Here is a 26,667-nt window from a genome sequence, read left to right as displayed (position 1 = left end):
TCGTACGCACATCAGTGATGATAAATCCCACCTGTTCTAAACTGCCGTGCTCGTGCATGGTTACCGTCATTTGCATTCAGAAACGCCTCCAATTGACCATATAGACGAATCCGGCGAAACCTGGAAGTCGAGCGGGCCGCCATTACTGCGGTGGCGGCTCCGCTCCTCCGCTCCAGCCCATAGACATATATACGTATGGATCTATTACTCCGCTCCCTGCCAGGCTCTCTTAATGTATTTGTATCATCGGAAAACTCCTGTCCCGTCACGTGCATTTGTTTTGATAATGAATGAAGACGGGACGGACTGTCAAAACCACTTTTCTGTTTCACCAAGTGAACAGATGGAACGCAAAAAAAAGATGTTAAACTGCTGGAAAGGAACTGGAATTTACCTGGATACCTTAAACAAGGAAGCCAGGGAGCGGTATATGGAGAAAATAATGATTATTAACGGTTTGATCCATATGAAATCACTACTAGTGGAGCTCCGATGAGGATTTACTGCCGCAGTTCTGCAGAACCACCGTCTTACTACCTTGTTTAGTGTTTGACAGCTGCTTTGGTAAATGTTTGACTCGCCATGTGTTTCAATAAATTAGTATAATAGTACAACATACAGTACATCTTTTTTTATTACTCTTACTTCTCTTTTCTTTTTTTTTATGCTGAAGAGGCTCCGAGACATGAGCAATATTTTTGTTTTCCTCGTGAGATTATTTTTTTCTTCTGCAGCTACAAATAGAGTTAATATTTTTTCCTCAACAAACTAGTTTTATCTGCAGATTGGGGTTATGTATGTATGTATTCAGTATCATCCGGAGCTGAGATAGTTCTGCCCTTCAATTAGAGACCTGTAATTGCGTTTTTTTTCGTCATCGGACGCCAGGCGATCAATAAAATATTATTGGATACCTAAAATTAAACAAAACATACACAGGTAATATTTAATTGTGCAGACGTGCCTCGTAAGGAGAGGAGGTGGAGAGAGCTATATTACAGTGTTTAATCATACACTCCCTTATCTCCCTATTCCTCTATTCTTTCCTGCTTATCGCTCAAACAAATCATTATTTATAAATTAACATCAGCATTAATTTAAGATACCTTCATTATTTATGGAAGGCCACTGTCTAACATCATCAATCCAGCTATAATGATGCTGTAGCGTCAGGTTACAATAACAGCGCTGCGGTGGCAGATTGACACCTGCCACCGCAGCAATGGCGCCGCCGCAAGATGGCGGCGCACACAAACCGGTCGCCGGATTCGTCTATATGGAGCAACAACAGCTCCCGCTTGGAGGTTTACAAACTTTATTGAACACAATTCTGTAGAGTTTACAACAAAAGGCAAATGAAACAAAATAATCAATTATCTACAAATATTCAACATTTGGGGGGGTTGAGAGCAAAAAAAAAAAAAGATACATTTACTGACAAGCTATAGGAAGTGTATTAATAAAAATTAAGAAACAAAGACATCGTTTCATATAAGCTTTTGGCAATATCGTTTTTTTCACTCAACCCTGGTCCTCGTGGGCCCCTGTCCTGCATGTTTTAGATGTTTCCCTGCACCAACACACCTGATTCTAATTAATGGTCCTAATTAGCTTGTCACCAAGGTCTGCACAACTCTGTTGATGACACAGGTACTTTTATCACGGTGTGCTGAAGCAGGGTAGCATCTAAAACATGCAGGACAGGGGCCCATGAGGAGCAGGATTGAGAAACACTGGCCGCTAAATACAGTTTACATTCATTTTTCAGATGTACAATGGAGGGGTTTTCTGTTATTCCATTTGCATTTATGTATGTGATATTTACCTAGTAAAATAATTATGTTGACCATGTTTGATATATTTCTTGGAAGATTATCCATAAATTAAGATTTGGTTGCTCCTGCTTGGAGGTGCAAACACCAACCGAGCTGTTCTGCAGAATAAATGAGTGTTGCGTTCCTCCAGGCCACCGGGCAACGACGGGCAACAGAGACATAGTTGCATCGCAGATTATTTGTGCATTGATTGAATGAAATCCTTTCATGTCCACGTAACTGAAATCATTATGTGATGGTGCTTTTATGGCAATGTGGGTGCAATCTAGCTCCAATTATGTTTGGGAATCCGGCGATCGCATGAAATCCTCGTTTAATTTCAATTTGGTGATGTGTGTATGGAAACTGGGTGTAAATTATGGCCAGAGAAATTATTGCATCCAACACTGCCGGCATGATTTTGCTTAGTGTCGGCTGCGAAATGCCGCATATGTCAAAATGTTCCGGTGGCAAAAAATCCCAGGGTGGACAGGAGCTGGATGTGACTGGGATGGCTTGCGTTTTGTCTCTCGCTCCATTATAGGTTGTAAATCACGGCATAAATCAGAATGTTTTTGGGGAAGCGCTACCTGCTGAGCAGCCGCTCCGTGCTCTCACAGATCAACAGATCAGCGCGCTCTTTGAAAACGCGCTCCCTCGGAGCGCAAATCCTCCAACACTGCAATAATAAGCCATACTTGTATTTTCTTTTCAGGTCGTCCTGCCAAAGCTGTCTTTTATAGCTTGTCACACCAATTATTCAAAATGTCTGATGTCTTATGGAGAATTTTTATTAATTGGAGGAAACGGGGAACATGTGCACATGTTCCCCGTTCAGTCACAGTTCAGCCATCTCAAACTTCACATGTAAAGTTTGAGACTCTTTTAATGGGTTCTATTTGTAGTTTCACTGTTCTACCACTAGGTTTTGTGTGTACGCATGGTTGGAGCTGTGCGTATATTTACACGTGTTTCTGCGCACAGGTACATGTTGATAAATACCATACTTTGCGTGGAAATGCTCGTACGCACGCTTTACGCACAGATCTGTGCGTACGCACGGTTGATAAATGAGGGCCCAGGTCTGTCTCATCGTCAGTATCAGTAAAACCTCTTTCTTCCTCCTCACGAGTTTTGACAAAGCCCTTCAGGGAAAGTTGTTACATTGATTTCATGACTTAGTCGTGTTCTAATAAAGTTTGTGTCTACAGATTCAAAGATGGTCAGTGTTTGTGGTTCATGTCTCTGAATGACTGAAGTCCAGAAGATGGATGATTGTGTGGAGGAAGAGGAGGAGAGACCAGAGTCTCCAGGATCCATCAGTGTCTCAGAACCTGGACCCTCAGACACAGAGTAAGACAACTGCTGTTAACTGATTCTAGGACTCATCATGACTTTATATTTTCTGTCCATGGTGGTTTATTGCACCCGGTTCAAATGCTATCAGTCCACTGAATAGGAATTTATCATGTGTAATCAGAGCCTTGAATGGTGTGAGTAGATGGGATACTATCTACCCGGTAGATTTTTGTCATTCTTTGGGTTGATAATGGCTTTCCCAGCTACTGCTATTGAAAACGAAAATTAGGCTCAGTAGACGTTTTGTCACTAAAACCTAACCCTAACCCTCACCCTAACCTTAACCTTAACCTAAACCCCAAAAAATAGCCCAGGACTGTGTGCATGTTTTTGTGAGGGAACACAAAAACACAGGGAGAACGTGCAAACTTCGCCCAGAAAGGCCCTTTCACCAACCCCACCCAGGGTGTGGGCACTGTCATGGGGGAACTGCCATGCACTTCAGCCTAACATTAACCTAAACCCCAAATTCTAACCACATAGAGAAGGCCATTATCAACCCAAAGAATAATGACAAAAATCTACCGGGTAGACAGGGGTAAAAAAAAAAGTAAAAGGTAAAAAATATATATAATTAAAAAGTATGAACAGTATATACAGTACATTGAAAAAAAGAAAAGGCAGGTAGGATGTGTGTGAGGTAAACAGATATTGCACATGTTATCATACGTTATTGCACATGTTATTGTCCGTTGACTACCGTGATCAGCCTGGTTGTACAGTCTGATGGCAGCGGGAGGAAGGACCTGCGATGCCTCTCAGTGATGCATCGCCTAATGGAAATGCTAAATGCAGAATTGACTGGATAGTTTCTGGTTCCATGATGCAGTTTAAAGTCCCTTCCACTGTTTCTATACTGGGTAATAAGACACTTTCAAATCAGACTCTCCAGGAAAAGAAAAGATCATTGGAAGTTCAATCATCCCTCTTAAAGAATGAAAATCAAAGAATCGATATTAGACATTAATAATAGTACCAACCTTTACCAAATACAAAAATGGGAATATTTACAATTTGTAATAAGAAAACTGTTACTTTTGGTAAACGGATTAAAACATTGCTCAATTATTACTCTAGTCAGAATCGGTGGGAAGAAGATAAAGTAGGAATCTCAAATGCTCAGACTCAATCAGAGCAGTTGTACCTTAACAAAGCCCCAGGTGCTTTTGTCAGATCACGGTCCAAGTGGCCATCCTTTATGAGGCTTGAAAAACCAAGACAAGGAAAATCTGCAGTTTCTTCTTTATTGATTAAAGGGGACGAATGTACAAACTCAAAAACAATATCTAAAGAGTCTTTGAATGTGTCAGGGTTTGACATTCCCCCCAGTTGGTTTCTGTTCTGCCCCGCCTGTGTCCCATCTGCCCTGATTGTCTGCACCTGTGTCTTGTTATCCCCTGTGTATATCTGGTCTTGTCATTCCTTTGCTCCTTGTGGTTCCGTACTGTGTTATCCTCCATGTGTCCTGCCTGTTTATGCTCTAGTTTTTGATCCCTGTTCCTGTGTTGGTTTTTGATCCTGCCAAGCAGCGCTTTTGGTTTTGTAAATAAACCCTTTTTTGTTGCTAACTCCTGCCTCGCTCTCCTGCATCTGGGTCCTCACCACACCAGCCGTGACAGAACGTTTGAATGATGCCTCTGCGAAGTACGGCCGAGCAAATTAGGAATGAATCTTTGCCATTTTCTCTGCTTTTTGCCATCTAGCATTGCCACGGTAACACTATTGACGTAGAAAAGTAACAGCCATGGAAGGCACGATAGAGACGCAGGTGTTGATGTATGCCATGCCTGGGAGCACGTTACGGTTTGGGCTGCATTAACGGATGAAAGAACGTGTGGAAGAAGAAAAGGGAAACCGATCCTTGATCCTAATCAAACTGGTTTTCCTCATTTTTTCTTTCTTCCACTACTAGCATACACATAAACTTATGAATATAAAACATATACACATACATAAAATGTGGTCTACATATACCGTATGGGAATAGGTAATTTGACTGCTTTCAGAAGTAGGTGGTTATGAGAAGGAATTACATTGAACATAAAGAACCTCAGACACTGTAAATATGCTTGAAACGAAATATTAAATAAACCAAAATAAAATAAACAGCAACTGTTGAGAAAAATCAAAAGCCCAAAGTAGGAATGGGCGATATTTTACCGTTCACGATATACCGTCAAAAAAATTCCCCACGGTAAGAATTTGTCATCTCGCGGTAAAAACGATAAATTCCCGTTGATGACGTTTTTGTGTAACAAACATGGCATAAGGAGCTCGTAGTTAAACCAGGCTCCAGCTCTGTTATCTGGAACTGGAACTGGGGCCGTATTCTCAAAACATTCTTAAGAAAAAAAATCTTCTTAAGTGCCATTTTTTTCTTAAGTTCTGTCTTAAGAAGAAAAAATTCTTAAGTCGTATTCTCCAAAAAAGTTCTTAAGTATTTTCTTAACTTTCTTCTTAAGTTTCTTCTTAAGAAAAAACTTAAGAAGAAATGGTATTCTTGAAATAAAAGTTCTTAAATTTGTTCTTAACTTTTTTCTTAACTTAAGACAACCTTGACCTGTCTTAAGATTTCGTCTGTGAAAAGGTGAGACTCTAATATCACCTTTATCAACACATTTGCACATGCACAAACAAAGATCTGCAATATTGTGGAGCGATGCATTGGTGTAGTGAAGTCTCGCTTCAGGTGAATCGACTAAATATAATGAAATTAATAAAAATAATAATAATATAATGAAATGAATAATACATATAATTTTGTATACCAAGTACGTAGAGGTGCACTAAATAAAAACCCAAACATATGTAGCTTAATAAAACAAAATAAAATTCAATAGACTGATATGTTCATTTTAATACCTTTTATTAAAATTGCGACGGCTCTGATGTTCAGACAGAGCAGCAGCGCTGGTTCTGGGGCTCCAGTAAAAACATGAAGCTCCACTTTATATTCAGACAAACTAATATGGAAGCTACAACTGTTAGATTTCATCTATTAAACCAACATTTATCTTCCTAAATGATTTATTTCAGCCAGCGACAATTCTCCACAGAGCTGCAGGTCAGTTCATTGGATCAGTTTCTCCCCAGGACGACAGCGCGGTTTTACCCGGCGATCACGTCTCTCCCCCCGGCCGTGAGCTAATGCTGCTCCCGCAGCCGCCGGCTCTTCTCATCCCCGAAAACGTCGGAGCAAATTTCTCAACAGGCGTTATTTGGATAAACTGAGGCCAGGTTGGGGATCTTAAGGGGGACTTTGGCATCTGAAAAAATATCAAAACTTAATAAAGTGGCATATTAACAGCGCTACAGCGGAAATTAAAACAGCTTTTAGCCTGCTTTTAGCTCTCGGCTCCCGCTGTCGTTTTGGTGCGAAGTGCATTCTGGGATACTTGGCTGCTACTGCTGAACGGTCTGCTGGAGCGGCTGCTGAATTGATTTGAGTGATTTCAAAAACAGCCATATTTTAAGAAGTTCTTAAGTAGAAAAATAAGAAATTCGTAAGAAATGACAGTTCTTAAGATGGTTCTTAAGAAAATATTGAGGAATTGCACTTAAGAACTTTCTTACGAACTTCTTAATTTTAGATCTTAAGACATTTCTTAAGATTTTCTTAAGAAGATATTGGAGAATCCGGCCCCTGGTTTGGATTTAAAAAGAGTGACGAGGAGCAAACATCATATATGCAGAATCTGCAAAAAAACAGTGAGTGCAAAGGATGGCAATACTTTTTCTTTATTTATCAGGTTGTATTTTTTTCTACTTTGTGATTTTATAAGCTGAGAAAACTTGAAGAACAATGGTACTTTTGCTGTTTGCACGTTTATCCCACTGTTTAAGCCATACAGTTTGAATAAATGTTGAACTTGTTTCATTTGAGTCATTCCAATTTTGCAGTACAGGTGTACTAATTTAATTGGTTTTTATTAATTCAATTTAATTGGTGTAGTTTAGTAGCATTTAGTATTATTTTAGAGCAGTGTTTTGGGGGCTCCAAAGACTGAATGTGGTGATAGATTTATAGTTAAAAAGGTGGAGTTGAATTGGTATTTTTTTATCGTCATTTTTATCGTTATCGGGATAAATGCCAGAAATTATCGGGATACATTTTTTAGTCCATACCGCCCATCCCTAGCCCAAAGTGACTCAGTCAGTCATTGGTCATAGTTCAGAGTTCATAGTTCATATGCTCCCTGGGCTTAGCTCGCCATTGTGTTGGTTGGAGTGGCGATGGAGGGGCTGTGTGGGTTATGGAGCTGAGGGCCTACCGTCCTGGGGCCGTATTCTCAAAACATTAAGAAAAAAAATCTTCTTAAGTGCCATTTTTTTCTAAAGTTCTGTCTTAAGAAGAAAAAATTCTTAAGTCGTATTCTCCAAAAAAGTTCTTAAGTATTTTCTTAACTTTCTTCTTAAGTTTCTTCTTAAGAAAAAACTTAAGAAGAAATGGTATTCTTGAAATAAAAGTTCTTAAATTTGTTCTTAACTTTTTTCTTAACTTAAGACAACCTTGACCTGTCTTAAGATTTCGTCTGTGAAAAGGTGAGACTCTAATATCACCTTTATCAACACATTTGCACATGCACAAACAAAGATCTGCAATATTATGGAGCGATGCATTGGTGTAGTGAAGTCTCGTTTCAGGTGAATCGACTAAATATAATGAAATTAATAAAAATAATAATAATAATAATAATATAATGAAATGAATAATACATATAATTTTGTATACCAAGTACGTAGAGGTGCACTAAATAAAAACCCAAACATATGTAGCTTAATAAAACAAAATAAAATTCAATGGACTGATATGTTCATTTTAATACCTTTTATTAAAATTGCGACGGCTCTGATGTTCAGACAGAGCAGCAGCGCTGGTTCTGGGGCTCCAGTAAAAACATGAAGCTCCACTTTATATTCAGACAAACTAATATGGAAACTACAACTGTTAGATTTCATCTATTAAACCAACATTTATCTTCCTAAATGATTTATTTCAGCCAGCGACAATTCTCCACAGAGCTGCAGGTCAGTTCATTGGATCATTGGATCGGTTTTTACCATCTTAAGAACATAGCCAGAGTCCGCCCGTTTCTCTCTCAGGCCAGTACGGAGGTGCTAATGCATGCTTTTATCTCATGTCGTTTAGATTATTGTAACGCCCTGCTCTCTGGTCTTCCTAAAAAGAACATGTACAACCTACAATTATTACAGAATTCAGCCGCACGCGTGCTGACGAGGACCAGAGGGCGGGAGCACATTACACCTGTTTTAAAATCGCTGCATTGGCTCCCCGTGCGCTTCAGGATCGATTTTAAGGTTCTTTTACTAGTTTTTAAGTGTCTTAATGGTCTTGGGCCTTCTTATTTGTCTGCACTACTTTTACCCTATCGACCCTCGCGGACCCTGAGGTCCTCCGGTGCTGGCCTTTTAACCATACCAAGAGTCAGAACCAGGACACACGGGGAGGCGGCATTCAGTTTTTATGGTCCCCGATTGTGGAACAGCCTCCCGGAGAACCTCAGGGCCGCAGAGACTGTTGATGTTTTTAAAAAGAGGCTCAAGACTCATCTCTTTAATCAGGCTTTTAACTGACTCATTTAACTCTTTTACATTTTTTATGCTCACCCTTATTTTTATTGGATCTTACTACTCTGTTTTATAGTTAGTTTATCCTTTTTTATTATCATAATTTATTCTCATTGTTTTATCTTAATGTTTTATCTAAATATTTTAGTCGTTATTTATGGTCTATTTTATACATTTTACTGTTTTATTATTTTAGTTTTTAATGTCTTACTTTCTAGACATACTTTTAGGATTTTATGTTTGTATGTTTTATGTTTTTTTATAAACTCCTTTAGTGTATTTTATCCTGTTTTCTTGTAGCTTTTATCTCCAGTGTTTCCTTTCCTCATGGGGAGCCTCCATGCTGGGAGTGACTCTGGCCTGCAGGGGGTCGTCCTGGGGGTGGTTCTGGCCTGGATGGTTGTGGAGCTCTGCACCACGGCTTCCCGCTGTGGTGTGGACTCCTCTTTCCGTCCGGGCCGGGATGGTCTCTGTGGGCCCCCCCCCCTTGTAGCTGCGGGCTATGAGACCTCCTGGCGTGGACGGCTCCCCGTTACCGTTTCCTCACCTGGATCCTCTGTGCCTAGCCATGTCTACACCATGTGTCTGCGTGTGTGTCTGTGTGTGTAATTTAGGGGGGGGGGGCATTAATAAGTTTTATGTTTATTTGTTTTTTCTTGTTTTTTTTTCTGTTAAGCACTTTGTGTTTCATTATTTGTAGGAAAAGTGCTATATAAATAAAGTTTGATTTGATTTGATTTGATTTGATCACTTTCTCCCCGGGACGACAGCGCGGTTTTACCCGGCGATCACGCCTCTCCCCCCGGCCGCGAGCTAATGCTGCTCCCCGCAGCCGCCGGCTCTTCTCATCCCCGAAAACGTCGGAGCAAATTTCTCAACAGGCGTTATTTGGATGAACTGAGGCCAGGTTGGGGATCTTAAGGGGGACTTTGGCATCTGAAAAAATATTAAAACTTAATAAAGTGGCATATTAACAGCGCTACAGCGGAAATTAAAACAGCCTTTAGCCTGCTTTTAGCTCTCGGCTCCCGCTGTCGTTTTGGTGCGAAATGCATTCTGGGATACTTGGCTGCTACTGCTGAACGGTCTGCTGGAGCGGCTGCTGAATTGATTGAGTGATTTCAAAAACCGCCATATTTTAAGAAGTTCTTAAGTAGAAAAATAAGAAATTCGTAAGAAATGACAGTTCTTAAGATGGTTCTTAAGAAAATATTGAGGAATTGCACTTAAGAACTTTCTTACAAACTTCTTAATTTTAGATCTTAAGACATTTCTTAAGATTTTCTTAAGAAGATATTGGAGAATCCGGCCCCTGGTAGGTAAGCAACTGGCACATGCTCTCCGGGCTAGCTTAGCTCCCTGGGTTTAGCTCTCTGGGCTTGGCTCACCATTGGCGTTTTAAGTCATCCAACATCATTCAGGTCTGACAAGAAACCTGGCCTGAAGACAAAAAAAGGCCAATAATAAAAAATATATTTCCAAAACAATAATTTCAAAACAGTCATTCTATAAATCATACAAATCAAACAGTGGTTTTTGCAAATCAAAAGTCTTCAAAACCACTATCAAAATAACCAAAATCAAACAACCAAACAAACATTTCAAAACAGTCAGAGTAACTCACCAATGCTCTATAGCTCATTAGCTCATCAGTAATATCAGCGGGTCATTAGGAGTAAATGGAGTCTAAAATGTGAAGATTTGATAGTTAGAATGTTTAGTTCAAATGATGAAATGTTTGTAGAGAGAAAGCATACAGACCTGCCACAGTCAGTGACCTGCAAACCTCACTGTCTGTGGCAAAGTGATGGCTTTTAAACTATGTGTGTGGTGTAGTGGCAATCACTGAGTGGAACCTGGTGTGAGTGATTAAGTGAGTGAGTGAGCTGGTGAGCTGGTGAGTGGAGTAAAGTGAGTAACACACTTTTTTAGTAGTGCAATGGCACAACCACATTTTAACACTGGGTTACAAGAAGCATCGGTTTTATTCCTGTCTGGAGGCTGAATTCAAACAGAAAAGCAGCCGAACTTTTACTCTCTGAGACCACCTGAGCTTCCGGACACTGTTGACTCATCTGGATGTTTTTCTACAACAGTTAGAAATTACTTTAGTGATGAAGACATGTGTTCACAGAGGGAGGAAGAGGAGAGGAGTTGGTGTGGAGGAGCGGCCGTCCTGCTGTCCTTTGTGTCAGGATGTCCTGAAGGATCCAGTCTCCAGCAGCTGTGGACACTGGTTCTGCAGACGCTGCATGAGCTCATACTGGGACCAGTCTGCTCCAGCAGGACCGTCCTCCTGTCCCCAGTGTGGAAAAACATTCAGAACCAGAGCTGGACTGCAGACAGCCAGTCAGATCAGAACTGTACGAGGTAAGACTGAACTTCTGTCTGCTGATGGACTCATTTCTGACAACTGGCAAGACTTTTGTTCTGTAGTTTCAGAGTTCTTCTTGTCTTTCAGTAGATGCTGGTCTGCAGGAGGTCCGAGATGAACACAAGACCAGTCTGAGGAGGAGATGTGAACATGTGACTGAAGGAATTGATGAAACAGGAAGTGGAACCCCCCTCAACAGGATCTACACAGAGCTCTTCATCACAGAGGGATTGAGTGAAGAGGTTGATACCCAACATGAGGTGTGGCAGCTAGAAACAGCTTCCAGGATGAAGAGCCTCCATGACACTCCAATCAGGTGCCAGGACATCTTTAAAGCCTTACCTGGCCAACGTGGAGCCATCAGAGTGGTTCTGACGAACGGCGTCGCTGGCGCTGGGAAAACCTTCTCGGTTCAGAAGTTCTCTCTGGACTGGGCCGAGGGCTGGGAGAACCAAGACGTCACCGTGGTGATTCTGCTCTCGTTCAGGGAGCTGCACCTGATCGGAGATGAGCAGCTCAGTCTTCTCAGGCTGATCCAGGTTTTCCATCCATCGTTACAGAAGCTCACAGCAGAGCAGCTGGCTGCCGGGAAACCGTTGTTCATCTTTGACGGCCTGGATGAAAGCAGACGTTCACTGGACTTCAATAACGGTCCGGTCGTGTCTGACGTCACACAGAGCTCATCGGTCAACGTGCTGCTGACCAACCTCATCCAGGGGAACCTGCTTCCCTCAGCTCTCATCTGGATCACTTCCAGACCTGCAGCAGCCAATCAGATCCCTCACAAACACGTGGACAGGGTGACAGAAGTACGAGGCTTCACCGACGGCCAGAAGGAGGAATACTTCAGGAGGAGGTTCAGGGATGAAGAGCGGTCCAGCAGCATCGTCTCCCACATGAAGACATCCAGAACCCTCCACATCATGTGTCAACTCCCGGTCTTCTGCTGGATCACTGCTACAGTTCTGGACCACATGTTGACCACAGAGCAGAGAGGAGAGCTGCCCAAGACCCTGACTGACATGTTCTCCCACTTCCTGCTGGTCCAGACCAAGTGGAAGAAGAACAAGTACCAGGAGGGACATGAGACAAGTCCACAGGAGCTGACCAAGGCTGACAGGGACCTTCTCCTGAAGCTGGGGAGGCTGGCGTTTCAACATCTGGAGAAAGGAAACATCATGTTCTACCAAGAAGACCTGGAGCAGTGTGGTCTTGATGTCCCAGAGGCCTCGGTGTACTCAGGAGTTTGTACCCAGATCTTCAGGAGAGAGAGTGAGGTCTTCCAGAAACCCGTCTACTGCTTTGTTCATCTGAGCATCCAGGAGTTCCTGGCTGCAGTGTACCTGCTCCACTGTTGGTCCAACGGAAACAAAGGTGTGCTGAAAAACTTCCTGGGAGGAGACTACACATACTCATCTCTGGATGACTTCCTGAAGAGAGTCATGCAGAAATCCCTGAAGAGTAAAAATGGCCACCTGGACCTGTTTGTCCGCTTCCTTCATGGTCTTTCTGTGGAGTCCAACCAGAGACTGTTAGGAGGTCTGCTGAACCAGAGGAAGAACCGTCCAGAAACCATCCAGACAGTCATCAACAACCTGAAGAAGATGAACACTGATGAAATGTCTCCTGACAGAAGCATCAACATGTTCCAGTGTCTGATGGAGATGAACGACCTCTCAGTTCATCAGCAAATCCAAGAGTTCCTGAAGTCAGAGAACAGATCAGAGCAGGAACTCTCTGAGATCCAGTGTTCAGCTCTGGCCTACATGCTGCAGATGTCAGAGGAGGTTCTGGATGAGTTGGACCTGAGCAAGTACAAGACACCATGGGGTGGACATAGACTGATTCCAGCTGTGAGGAACTGCAGAAAGGCTCGGTGAGTCCAGATGGATCAATAACACCATCACTTAGCAGTTCACTTCTTCAAATCTGGTTGTGATCTTGAAAATTAAGACTTTTGAAGTCGGATGTGTTTGTTTTATTCTGGGTCACCTCAAGTCACGTCAACCAGAGGTTCATGTTTCAAACACTTGATCTAGTTGATGTTTCTGCTGCTCAGAGATGAATCTATCTAATCTAACGGAGAAAGATGAAACATCAGAACCACCGGGGAGTTTTGTTGACGTGAACTTACAGCCAGTTTTACAGAGAACTCATCAGATCAAACATTTTCATTAAGATTATTGAAGAAGTTTACAAGTTTAAACGGCTCAGAGTTGTAAACCTACAATAGTTTTATGAGGACACAGTTGTACTTGGCATGTGACTTTAATTCTAGTAACTCTGGTTCTGTGTTCTCCTGCACCGTCCTGTAACTCCTGTGGGTCAATCTGGCTTTAAATCAGACTTTATTACAACTGACATCATGTTTTCTCTCATTACAGATTTGTTAATTGTTGGCTCTCAGAGACTCACTGTGAAGTTGTTGCGTCCGCTCTGAAGTCCAACCCCTCCCATCTGACAGAACTGGACCTGAGTCAGAACCAGGACCTGCAGGATACAGGAGTGAAGCTTCTGTCTGGTGGACTGGAGAGTCCAAACTGTAGACTGGAGACTCTGAGGTCAGTCCACTGGAGATGTTTCAGTTATCATCACATTTATCCACTTATCATCCTCCAAAGATGGAACTGGCTCTAAAAGTTCTGTCTCTAATAGAATAGAATAGAATAGAATAGAATAGAAAAGAATAGAATAGAATAATAAAAATAGAATAGAATAGAATATAGTAAAATAAAATAAAATACTAAAATAATAGAATAGAATAGAATAGAATAGAATAATACAATAGAATAGAGTAGAAAATAATAATAAAAATAGAATAGAATATAGTAAAATAAAATAAAATACTAAAATAATAGAATAGAATAGAAAAGAATAAAATAGAATAGAATGGAGTACATTGGAATTCTTTTGCATTCTCCCAAAGTCAGGCAAGTCAGAAATACACATAAATAACAAAAGGATAAATAACTATGAAACAACAATCAGCATATATTGCAAAAACAACAATGTACATATAATACAAAAATATAGGGGGCGCTAGCGAGCAGCGACATGTGAGGTCGTGTTTGTACAGAGCTCCCGATCGGGGCGAACCTTTTTTGTAAATAATTTTTTTAGAAAACAATTTTGGACGGACTGAGTTCATCTCTGGCAACTGAACAACGCCAAGGCATCGTACTGACAGCTTTATCTGTTTTATAACAGACGACTAAACCGCAAAATGCCTAAAGGAAAACGCAGCAAGAAGGAGGCCTCTGCTAAAACCTCGGACTCGGTTGAAAACGCGTCCGCAAATGAGGAATCCTCAGATGAGGAGACAACAGATCTATCTGCCGTCATGGCTGCCATTGCGAGCAGTGAAAATAGGATTCTGTCACGGATAGACTCAAGTGCGGCTGATTTGAACACTAAGATAGATGCGCTCCGGGAGGACGTGGTGAAGCAGGAGACCCGCCTGAGCGAGTTGGAATCCGGCTTGAACATGTACTCCGATAAAACGACCACCACTGAGAACGAGGTTGCCGTGCTAAAAACAGAGGTTGCCTCACTCCGCCAGAAAGTGGAAGAAATCGACGGGGGGCAGCGCCGATATTGTGCGCGTCTGGTTGGGATAAAAGAAGGTGTTGAATTGTGCGAGGGACAGCGGCCCACTGTGAATGTCGCCAAGTTACTGCAAGAACTACTGGGCCTGAGCTTTACCCCGACCCTGGATGCGGCGTACCGCGCCGCCCGACGCGCCGCCGACGCGCCGTCGACGGGGACCCCCCCAGAGTCATCGTGATCAGATTCCATTACCTGCCGGAACGGGATGAGGTCCTCCGCGGCGCGGCGCTCGGCGCCGCTGACACTGCACGGCAAGAGAGTGAGCATCTTTCCAGACTACACGGTGACGGTGGCCAAGAAGAGAGCGGCATTTGCCGAAGCTAAACGTCTACTACGGAGCTGCCAGAATGTCAGGTTCGGGGTCCGGTTTCCCGCGGTGCTGCGCATCACCGACTCTGCTGGTCTGGAGAAGCGGTTCGAGGATCCAGCGGCAGCGGTGGAATACATTAAAAAGAACTTGAAGCCCAAGGACAGTGTAAATTGATTTAACTAACCGGACAATGGGGACTAGATGTTAATAACAAGTGGGTGAGTCAAATTGTGGAGGGTTTGAATATCAGACCCTTCTTTTTTTTCTGTTCTCTGACAACATTTATTCACCCGCCCCCTTTTTCCATGATGCCAGCAGCGAGGCTCCCGGGAGATATTGACATGTTTTAGCTCAGTGATGATGGTGCCTGGTGTTTGAAATACATCATATATACTTTATTCCTCTCTCCTATTTTATTTATTCATTTTATACCTTTTTTTTTTTATTTATTTTTTTTTTTCCCTCGGTGAATAAGAAGTCTGTGTATATGCACACATGCATGCCATTTCTATATGGCGGTCTGCTATATAGTTAGTAGGGGTGTAACGGTATTTGTATTCGTCCCGTCCCGTCACGGTACGGGGGTCACGGTTCGGTTCACGCAGTCTTACGGCGAATACGTCTGACTGAGTTAAAAAAAAAAAAAAAAAAAAAAAAAAAAAAAAAATCAATCATTGTTTTTTTTCCCCCTTATAAATATCAACAGTCACGTTCCATTACAGACCTAAATGTGTGCTAGTCTGTGCATATCAATAAATATATGTGCAATTCATATATCATCATAAATTGTAGGCTATAATAACGATAAAATGTTCTAATTCTTAATTTACAACTGTCCTGAACGCATCAGGGCCGTGTGCCAACGCGGATTGGGTGTAAAGCCTGATTTATGGTTCTGCGTTAAATCGACGCAGAGCATACGCCGTTATGCGGCGACGCGCAACCTTCGCCGTAGGCGCTGCGTTGGTGTAACGCGGTACCATAAATCAGCCTTAACAGTCACAGTGAAGGAGATTAGCGCTAAAGTTTAAAACAGGACTAAATTTGTACAAAGTTTTGAATGTTACCCCGTTTTCTGGATTATTTTGGGTTATGGAAGAGTCAACTACCGTTGGTGAGTGAGTTTAACCTTCATAAATAATTTATTTATCAGTTTCTTGACCAGCTGCCTATTTTAATGAGCTTGTGTTGTTGTGAACGAGACCACCGAGTCTATTCTCTGTTATAGAGCTCAGAAATTATGTTATAGACCGCTGTGTCTATATCTAACTAAATAGATTGTGTAATTTAGACCAGTTATGTTTTTTTTTGTATTTAAATTGTATCAAAGAATGAACTGAGTCGTGTGTGTGTGTGTGTGTGTGTGTGTGTGTGTGTGTGTGTGTGTGTGTGTGTTCTTCTGAACAAGTTTGTGACTTTACTCTGCTTTCTGCAGCATAGGCCTATATGCTTGGCTCAATAAAAGTGAGAATAAATCTAGTTTGATGGGTAGGATGATGTTCTCGAACGTTAAAATGACTATCATAAGGCCCATGGAGAATGCTCCGCCCCCAGACGGCTCTGCCCATATGCAGCAGTAGAGGAGCCCGGGTTCAAGTATTTATTAAAAGTGCTCGAGCCTCGTTACAATGTCCCATCCCGCACTCACATAAACCAGTCCGTGGTAAAATTAAAAACACTTATGCACAAGTTAAATGTTTTATTCTATTTATTTTACACTTTAATAAGAGATGCTTTTTAGTTTTGTAGCCAATTGAACAAACTTTAACTTTCAAATGCTATGATCAAAATAAAGGAAGAAAAAACTCGTCTTATACATTTGGGACTTTTTGTATTTTTTTTCCCGTTGTACCAAACCCGTACCGAACCCGTACCGAACCGTGACCCCTGTACCGAGGTACGTACCGAACCGTGACTTGTGTGTACCGTGACACCCCTAATAGTTAGTTATAGTTTTTTTTTTTTTTTTTCTTTCTTTTTCCTTTTTTTCTTTCTTTTTTTTTTTTTCTTTTTTTTCGCCCCCTCCTTAAGCAAGTTTATATGTACAATGCTCTGAACCCTTTAATTATTCTCAGACATACAAATACGAGGAAGGGATGTTAAATGCTAATATTGTGTGCATGGGAAACGATTTAAAGGAGAGAGTTGGGTCATGCAGAGATACTTTGGTTTGTGTGTTTTTTTTTGTTTTTTTTTTTGTTTCTTTTGTAACTGGCTATATGCAAATAACATTCAGTCTAGGTTCGACCCAATCTACATCATGGTTCGCCCTGGTTAGGGCCTGTTAGGAGGATAGGTTACATGGTTATCTGCAGGGTAATGCTAGAAGAGGGAAGTGCGATCTCGACGGGTTTAGTAGATCAGCATAGGGATTCAAGGCTCAGTTTTAGTTTTAGTTTTAGTTTTGTAGTCAGGCAGGGACTCTTTTGCATTTTGTCACATTTCTTGCTTTTATTCTTCCTAGAAATACAATGTCCGATACACTTAAGTCAGACCATATTCGTTTTTTGAGTTGGAACATAAAGGGAATCCATAACCCAGTGAAGCGAAGCAGGGTGTTTGCACATATAAAAACACTAAGAAGTGATATCGTATTTTTACAGGAGACTCACTTACGATCTAGTGAATGTACTAAACTAAAGAAAGCTTGGATAGGGCAATTATTCTGTTCAAAAAATGAGGATAGAGTGCGTGGTACAGCTATTTTGATCAGAAAGGGCATCCCATTCATCCCATCGCAGACTGTTTGTGATCCCAGGGGTAGATATGTTATTGTAACTGGCAAACTGTACGGTACCCAGGTAACATTGGCTAATGTATATGGACCCAATTGGGACGACCCCCTTTTTTTTACTAATTTTATCGCACTATTACCAGATCCCGGCAGCAACCAATTGATACTGGGGGGCGACGTTAACTGTGTTTTGCACCCAAAACTTGATAGATCGAATCCCAGGCCTAATAGTAAAATTTCAAAATCGGGTGCAGTCATCCAGGCATTTATAGAAACTTATGCACTTTCTGACCCCTGGAGGAGATACAATCCAACTACTAGACAATTTTCTTTCTTCTCCCCAGTCCACCACTCTTTTTCTAGGATTGACTTTTTCCTTGTAGATAGTGGAACTCTCCCTATGATCAAGGATAGCCAGTACAATAGCATTGTTATTTCCGACCATGGCCCAGTACAGCTGGATATATGCTTCCCAGAGTGTACCAGACCACGCCGTACATGGCGGTTTGATCCTCTGTTGTTATCCAGGGACTCTTTTAAGGAGTTAATTTCCCAACAAATTGATAGTTTTCTGGAATTCAATCTCACTCCAGATATGCCTCTAACCACTGTGTGGGAGGCCCTTAAGGCCTATCTCAGAGGCCAGATAATCTCCTACACAGCTTATGAGAGAAAGAAACGCAAACAGCGCTTGAGTGATTTGTCTCGCAGTATAGCAGAGGTTGATCGTAAATATGCCAACTCTCCAACGCCCGAGCTCTACAGAGAAAAATTATTGTTAAAAACTGAATTCGACAACCTTTCCATTCAACAAACTGAACAACTATTTTTTAAATCAAAACAAAAATTCTATGAACACGGGGAGAAGGCTGGTAAACTTTTAGCCCACCAAATTAGACAGTCCGCAGCTGTAAACACGATTCCTGAGATCCGAACAGAACTGGGAGAGAAAAGCACCAACCCTAATGCAATAAATGACGAATTTAAACAATTCTATATGACTCTATACAGATCGGAGCCACCGAACGACCCGTCTGATATCATTAAATTTTTAGAGGGGCTGACTATACCGACGATCAACCCAGAGGACAGTTTGCAAATGGATAGGAAAATTACAGCGGCTGAGGTGATGCAGGCAATTTCATCAATGCAGAGTGGTAAGGCGGGGGGGCCTGATGGGTTTCCGATTGAGATATACAAAGAATTTGCTAATAAGCTAGCACCATTACTTAGCCAGTTGTACCAGGACATCTTTGAGCAACGGAAATTGCCGCAAACAATGACCCAAGCTATAATCTCAGTACTACTCAAAAAGGACAAGGACCCTTTACTATGCGGCTCGTACCGTCCAATAAGCCTTCTGAACTGCGATTATAAAATTCTCACAAAAATACTAGCCACCCGCATAGACGGTGTGATTCCAACAGTCATTGACCCGGATCAAACGGGCTTCATCCCGGGCAGACAATCATTTTACAATATGCGTAGATTGTTCAACATCCTGTACACCCCACATACGGCATCTGAGGAGAGCGCAGAGGTGGTGATCTCCTTGGATGCCGAAAAAGCTTTTGATCGTGTTGGGTGGCAGTACCTGTTTGCGGTTTTAGGTAAATTTGGCTTTGGATCATCATTCCTGACATGGATTAAAATAATATATGATGCACCCACTGCGGCTGTACGAACCAATAACAATATCTCTGACTATTTTCCCCTTCACAGATCTTGCAGGCAGGGCTGCGGCCTCTCCCCATATTTGTTCGATCTGGCGGTCGAGCCCCTTGCTATAGCCCTTAGAGCGGAAGAGGGTGTCACTGGTATCTCCCGTGGTGGTAAAATCCACAAGGTGGCACTATATGCAGACGACCTGCTCTTATATATGTCCAATCCTATAGTATCAATATCAAAGTTATTGTTGATCCTAGAAAACTTTAGACATCTCTCAGGCTATAAATTGAACTACTCAAAGAGCCTTCTTTTTCCAATTGACGACTCAGACACAGACTATTCTGAATTTCCGTTCAAGATAGAACGCAGCGTGTTTACCTATCTAGGAATTGCAGTTACCCACAAGATGGAGAATTTGCAGAAACATAACTTTAAGTCATTACTTGACCGAACGAAACAGGATTTTGCGAAATGGTCAATATTACCGATTTCACTGGCAGGTCGCATTAATATAGTTAAAATGACAGTTCTCCCTAGATTTCTTTATGTTTTTCAGATGATCCCTATATTTATCTCTCTGAAATCATTTAAACAATTAGACAGACTTATCTCTTCATTTATATGGAACAATTCTAATCCTAGAATGAAAAAAATATATCTGGAGGTTCCTAAAGATGCTGGTGGGTTAGGACTACCCAATTTTCTCTGGTATTATTGGGCAGCTAACATAGTTAAATTTACTCATTGGATTTACACATATGAGAATAAGCAAGGTCCAGACTGGGTCCACATGGAATTATTATCCAACCCTCTACCAACACTCACGTCATCGTTACCATCCAACTGTAATACAGAGCTTGCAAATCCGGTAGTTAAAGCCTCACTCAAGATATGGTCACAGTTTAGGAGACATTTTCATTTGAAGCAGCATAGCAGATTCTTCCCAGTAGCAAATAACTATTTCTTTCTTCCATCTGGGTTCGACAATGCATTTCATTATTGGCATAGAAATGGACTGATATTCTTCTGCGATTTATACGAAGATAACACCTTTATTTCGTTTGAAACGCTCGAAAATGACCATAAAATACCCAGATCGCATTATTTTAGATTTCTCCAGATACGTAGCTTCACCAGAGAACAGTTTCCCTCATTCCCTTTTATACCACCTAAGAGCCAGTTAGATGCTATTTTAGAGCTGGATCCCTATGGGAAGAAACGAGTTTCTGTGATTTACAACATGATAATCAGAATCAGAATCAGAATCAGAATCAGCTTTATTGGCCAGGTTCGAACATTGTCCAACAAGGAATTTGATTCGGTTATTTCGCTCTTTGGTAGTAAAAAAAATAAACAATAAACAAATAAACAATAAACAATGTGGTATTACTATCTACAGTATAAACATTTTAACATTTTAAGGTGCAGCAGTTTGAGGTAGTGATAAAAAGGATAGTTCTGAATAAAAATAAGAATAAGTATAGTATAACCTATATACAATTTTAACAGACAAATTATACAAAAAATACAAAAAATTATACAAAAGGAAGTACAAAAGTGAGAGGTGCAGCAGAGTGAGGCAGACATGATTATTAAAGAGGGTGCTGGATGATTTTTTATTGTTTGTTTGGTTACTCTGAGACTTATTATTTGTGGGAGTTCATCAGAGCAACCGCTTGCGGGAAGAAACTGTCTTTGTGTCTGGAGGTTTTGGCGCACAGTGCTCTGTAGCGCCGTCCAGAGGGGAGGAGTTGGAACAGGCGGTGTCCCGGGTGTGAGGGGTCTGCAGAGATTCGACCTGCCCGTTTCCTGGTCCTGGACCGGTACAGGTCGTCGATAGATGGGAGGTTAGTCCCAACTATCCTCTCTGCAGACCTGATGGTCCGTTGCAGTCTGTGCCTGTCTAGTTTGGTGGCTGATCCAAACCAGACAGTGATGGAGGAGCAGAGAACAGACTGGATGATGGCAGTGTAGAACGTGATCAGCAGCTGCTGTGGCAGGTTGAACTTCCTGAGCTGCCGCAGGAAGTACAACCTCTGCTGCGCCTTCTTCCTGATGGAGTTGATGTGGGTGGACCACTTCAGGTCCCGGGAGATGGTGGACCCCAGGAACTTGAAGGAGTCTGTGGAGGAGACGGTGCTGTTGAGGATGGTGAGGGGGAGGAGTGGCGGTGGGTTTTTCCTGAAGTCCACTGTCAACTCCACAGTCTTGAGCGGGTTCAGCTCCAGGTGGTTCCGACCGCACCAGTGGACCAGCTGATCCACCTCCCGTCTGTACGCGGACTCGTCACCTTCCCGGATCAGGCCGATGACGGTGGTGTCGTCCGCGTACTTCAGGAGCTTCACAGAAGAGTCCCCTGAGGTGCAGTCGTTAGTGTAGAGGGAGAAGAGCAGTGGTGAGAGGACGCACCCCTGGGGGGCGCCAGTGCTGATGGTGCGGGTGCTGGATGTGATGCTCCCCAGCCTCACCTGCTGCCTCCTGTCACTCAGGAAGCTGGTAATCCACTGACAGGTGGGGGCAGGCACGGTGAGCTGGGTGAGCTTCTGGTGGAGGATTGCGGGTGCGATCGTGTTGAACGCCGAGCTGAAGTCCACGAACAGGATCCTCGCATAAGTCCCTGAGGTGTCGAGATGACGCAGGATGTAATGCAGTCCTATGTTGACTGCGTCATCCACCGACCTGTTTGCCCGGTAGGCAAACTGCAGGGGGTCGAGCAGGGAGCCTGTGGTGTCCTTCAGGTGGCTCAACACCAGTCGCTCAAAGGTCTTCATGACCACAGACGTCAGGGCGACGGGTCTGTAGTCATTTAGACCTGTGATGGTGGGTTTCTTGGGGACTGGGATGATGGTGGAGCGTTTGAAGCATGAGGGCACCTCACACAGCTCCAGGGACCGGTTAAAGATCCTTGTGAAGGTGGGGGCCAGCTGCTCGGCGCAGACTCTCAGGCAGGAAGGGGACACGCCGTCCGGGCCTGGAGCCTTCCTGATCTTCTGCCTTTTGAACAGCCGGCACACGTCTTCCACAGAGATCTTCAGTGCAGGCAGGGTCTTGGGTGGGGGGAGGGGGGTAGACAGAGGTGGGGGGGGTTGGCTGAGGTGAGGTGTGAAAAGGTGGGCAGTGGGGGGGGAGGGGGGGGATGGTGGAGGTGTAGCCGCAGGGGGGGAGGAGGGGAATGGTGATGGTGGAGCCGCAGGGGGGGAGGGTGAGGGGGGGGGAGGTGGTGATGATGAAGGTGATGATGATGATGAAGATGATGAAGGTGATGATGATGATGAAGGTGATGAAGGTGATGATGATGATGAAGGTGATGATGATGAAGAAGATGATGAAGGTGATGATGATGGTGATGATGATGATGGTGATGATGATGAGTCGAACCGGCAGTAAAAGTTGTTCAGCTGGTTGGCGAGTTTGCGGTTGCCTGCAGGGCGTGGAGCTGGTCTTTTGAACCCAGTGATGATGATAAGGGGCTTGAAACCGATGTCATGGGATAAGACTAAAGTAGCATGGGAGGGGGGATTTGGGGGTCGAGCTTTCTGAGGATATGTGGCAAAGTAGTTTGGAACGTATTCACACTTCATCGTTGTGTATACGCCATGGCTTAATTCAATTTAAAATACTTCACCGCCTGCACTACTCAAGAGATAAATTGTCCAAACTCTTTCCCACTACCGACCCCGGTTGTCCTAGGTGCGGCTATGTGCCTGCCACAACTGGACACATGTTCTGGTCATGTACTTCTCTTAATGATTATTGGAAACAGATATTTGGTGTATTCTCTACAATTTGTGATCAAACTGTAACACCTAGCTATCACACAGCCATCTTTGGTGTACCACCTCCTGGCTGTAAAGTCTCAAAATTACAGGCAAATGTCTTAGCATTTGCTTCTCTGCTTGCACGCAGACTTATACTTTTTAACTGGAAATCAAGGGTAGCCCCGTCATTCCTACAGTGGCTGAGGGATGTACTATCTTTCTTACCGTTAGAGAAACTGAGATACAAGATATGTAAAGCCCGCAAAAACTTCACTTTGGCCTGGAGTCCATTTATAGAATTTGTGGAAAGCTTTCACTTCCAATGAAGGATTGTATTTGTTTTTGCTTCTGTGTATCTATTTACTTTTGTTTGTTCATTAATTTTATGCCTGTCTAAGAGCCTTGGGGGTGGGGGGTGGGGGGATACTCTCTTTGTATATCTACGTTTGTAAGTTCAATGTTTGTTAACGAAAAACTGAAAAATAAAGTTTAAAAAAAAAAATAATACAAAAATATATATACCAGTATACAATGTCCTTGTATAGCTGAGGACCCCGAGTTACATTCACCATTAAATACAAGACATTTACCAGGTAGATGAGATATTTATTGGACATTTTACTTCTGCTTTTGTAAGTATTGTATTGTACGTTGTGAGGGGGTCGAGCTTTCTCCACCAGAGCTGCAGTGTGTTCTGCTGTTCCAGCTGAGGCTTCACTGATCTGAAGGCCCAGGAACCTGGAGCTCTCAGTCCGCTCAACCACAGTCCCCTGAGGAGAGGAGGCTGCAGAGGCTTTTTTCCTGAAGTCCAGGATGAATTCTTTAGTTCTGTCCAGGTTCAGAACCAGATCATTGTCTCCCCCATAGACAGTGATTTTGTGGACAAGGTTCCTGTGCGATGACTCGTCCTTCCCTGTAATCAGACCAAGGATGGAGGTGTCGTCCCGTCCTTGATGGGGATGTTATTGTCCTGGTTGGAGGTTCAGTCATATGTGTAGAGAGAGAAGAGTTGTGGGCTGAGGCAGGCTGAGGCAGGCTGTGCTCACTGTGAGCTCAGCAGACCTTCTCTCCCATCCTCACCACGTGTGAGAAAGTCCAGGATCCAGTTCCGGTGGGAGTGGGAACTTCCAGGGGTCCGTTTCACAAAGCAGGTTTAGTGAAAACTCTGAGTCTGTTAACCCTGAAATGAGGGAAACTCTGGGTTTTCCGTTTCACAAAGGGAGTTAACTCAAACCAGAGAAAGAGGAGTAACTCTAGCCTGTTTCACAAAGAGAGGTAACTTAAGCTCTCAGTCAGTTACCGTAGTAACAGACTCTCTGAACCTAACCTGGTCGGGACCAGGTTTATGTCAATGAACCTGGAGTTTCTCTGCGTCTCCGCCTCTTTCAGAGCCGCACGCACATTTCATTCCCTCATTCATTCAGTCAGCAGGCGAGTTTTGGCGAAGTTCTGCCGTCCGTCATTAAAAACAGAGTCAGTATATATATTAGTCCATTGTCACGAACATGGCATGTCCTTTTGATGAAGACACAATTGATGAAGGTGCAGAATTAATGCGCAGAGAATTAAATATTCGTCGGGAGATGATTATCAGACCGCGTAATACATACATTACAGTACATAGTCTCATTACAGGCAAAGCAATATATGTTAATCCTTTATTTGTTATAATTTTGATGATTGAATTGTTTAATGATTTCATAATATATTCACATTTTTTTAGATTTTTTATTTGGGGTTTTCATAAACTGTGAGCCATAGGCTAATCATCAAAATTATAACAAATAAAGGCTTGAAATATCTCACTTTGCATGTAGTGGGAAATAATATTTGTTTCACCTTAAATTGAATTTACTACGAATGAAGTTTTGTAATATATTAAATTTTCCGACCTCCACCTGTATATTATTACATGAATAAATAAGAGCATAATACAGGGGTCTCCAACTCCGGTCCTGGAGAGACCTATCCAGCATGTTTTAGGTGTCTCCCTGCATGAACACACCTGATTCTAATCAATGGTCTTCATATATTGTCATCAAGGTCTGGACAGTTCTGTTGCTGACACAGCTCCTTGTATCATGGTGTGCTGAAGCAGGGAAAGATCTAAAACATGCTGGATAGGTCTCTCCAGGACCGGAGTTGGAGACCCCTGGCATAATATGTGTCTGTATTGGTTCAATACGGAACGCAACTTTTAATTCCCAATTACGGAACAATTCCGTATTTCAAGGGACGGGTGGCAAGCCTACATAAACCTGTCCGAGTCATCAAGGGGTTCCACAGGATTGCAGGTGAATGATGTAGAGATCTGTTAAATTCATTTTATATTATATTCTGTGCTGCGGTGTTACTCTTTTTTCGAAAAACATGTTCAAATTCGCCGTATGCACGCATTAAGATCTCTAATTCCATTCGGGTGAAAAAGGACACGGCGTGAAGTATGTGGATCTTCAGATGCAAACTAATGTAAGGGATTTTGTAAATTGAAATGATAAATAAAGTTTAAAATAAAAAAAAGAAAAAGTATGTCGCTCTTTTGTTGTCGCCGGTTGCCGAGGTGAATCCTTGTATCAGCGCTCTACTGATGATGGCTTTTTATTTCCCTCACGCACGAGCTTAACTCCAGGTGAAACTACTTAGAGTTGAGTAAATTACCTCAAATCCGCTGTTCTGGAACTGAAAACTCAGAGTTTCCGATCTCAGAGTAGATCAACTAAGAGTTCAGGATTAGACTCAGAGTTTGTTGAACCCGCTTTGTGAAACGGACCCCAGGTCTGCCAGCTTTGTGGTCGGCTTCAGCGGCCTGATTGTTTTGAAGGCTGAGCTGTAATCCAGGAACAGAAGCCGTGCATCGGTGTCATGAGAGTCCAGGGCCCTCATTTATCAACAGTGCGTAGAAAAGGTTCTAAATTCTGTCGTAGGAGTGAAATTTAGAATGTGTGTAAGTACAAAAAAATCCGGATTTATCAAACGTGCGGACGCTGGTCGTACGCACATCAGTGATGATAAATCCCACCTGTTCTAAACTGCCGTGCTCGTGCATGGTTACCGTCATTTGCATACAGAAACGCCTCCAATTGACCATATATGGAGCAACAACAGCTCCCGCTTGGAGGTTTACAAACTTTATTGAGCAAAATTCTGTAGAGTTTACAACAAAAGGCAAATGAAACAAAATAATCAATTATCTACAAATATTCAACATTTGGGGGGGTTGAGAGCAAAAAAAAAAAAAGATACATTTACTGACAAGCTATAGGAAGTGTATTAATAAAAATTAAGAAACAAAGACATTGTTTCATATAAGCTTTTGGCAATATCGTTTTTTTCACGGATCAGTTTTAGAGACGCTAAGTGCTTGTTTTAGATGTTTCCCTGCACCAACACACCTGATTCTAATTAAAGGTCCTCATTAGCTTGTCACCAAGGTCCGCACAACTCTGTTGATGACA

At 42.5% G+C, this 26,667-nt stretch overlaps 1 protein-coding gene across 1 annotated transcript in view; it reads left to right on the top strand.

The window, feature by feature from the left end:
- LOC133447412 (protein NLRC3-like) overlaps positions 1 to 26,667 on the top strand; it is an 85,084-nt gene that overhangs the window by 20,336 nt on the left and 38,081 nt on the right. Inside the window, exons 2-5 of the mRNA XM_061726083.1 lie at positions 3,026 to 3,167; positions 10,903 to 11,132; positions 11,224 to 13,012; positions 13,521 to 13,697. Of these exons, the coding sequence (XP_061582067.1) occupies positions 3,064 to 3,167; positions 10,903 to 11,132; positions 11,224 to 13,012; positions 13,521 to 13,697 (2,300 nt within the window). The 5' untranslated portion in view covers positions 3,026 to 3,063. The remainder of the gene's footprint in view (positions 1 to 3,025; positions 3,168 to 10,902; positions 11,133 to 11,223; positions 13,013 to 13,520; positions 13,698 to 26,667) is intronic.

This window comes from Cololabis saira, chromosome 7 (genome assembly GCF_033807715.1).
Source record: "Cololabis saira isolate AMF1-May2022 chromosome 7, fColSai1.1, whole genome shotgun sequence".
Taxonomy (NCBI): Eukaryota; Metazoa; Chordata; class Actinopteri; order Beloniformes; family Belonidae; genus Cololabis; species Cololabis saira.
Note: the sequence above shows the minus strand (reverse complement) of the source record. Positions and strands in the feature narration are given on the sequence as shown.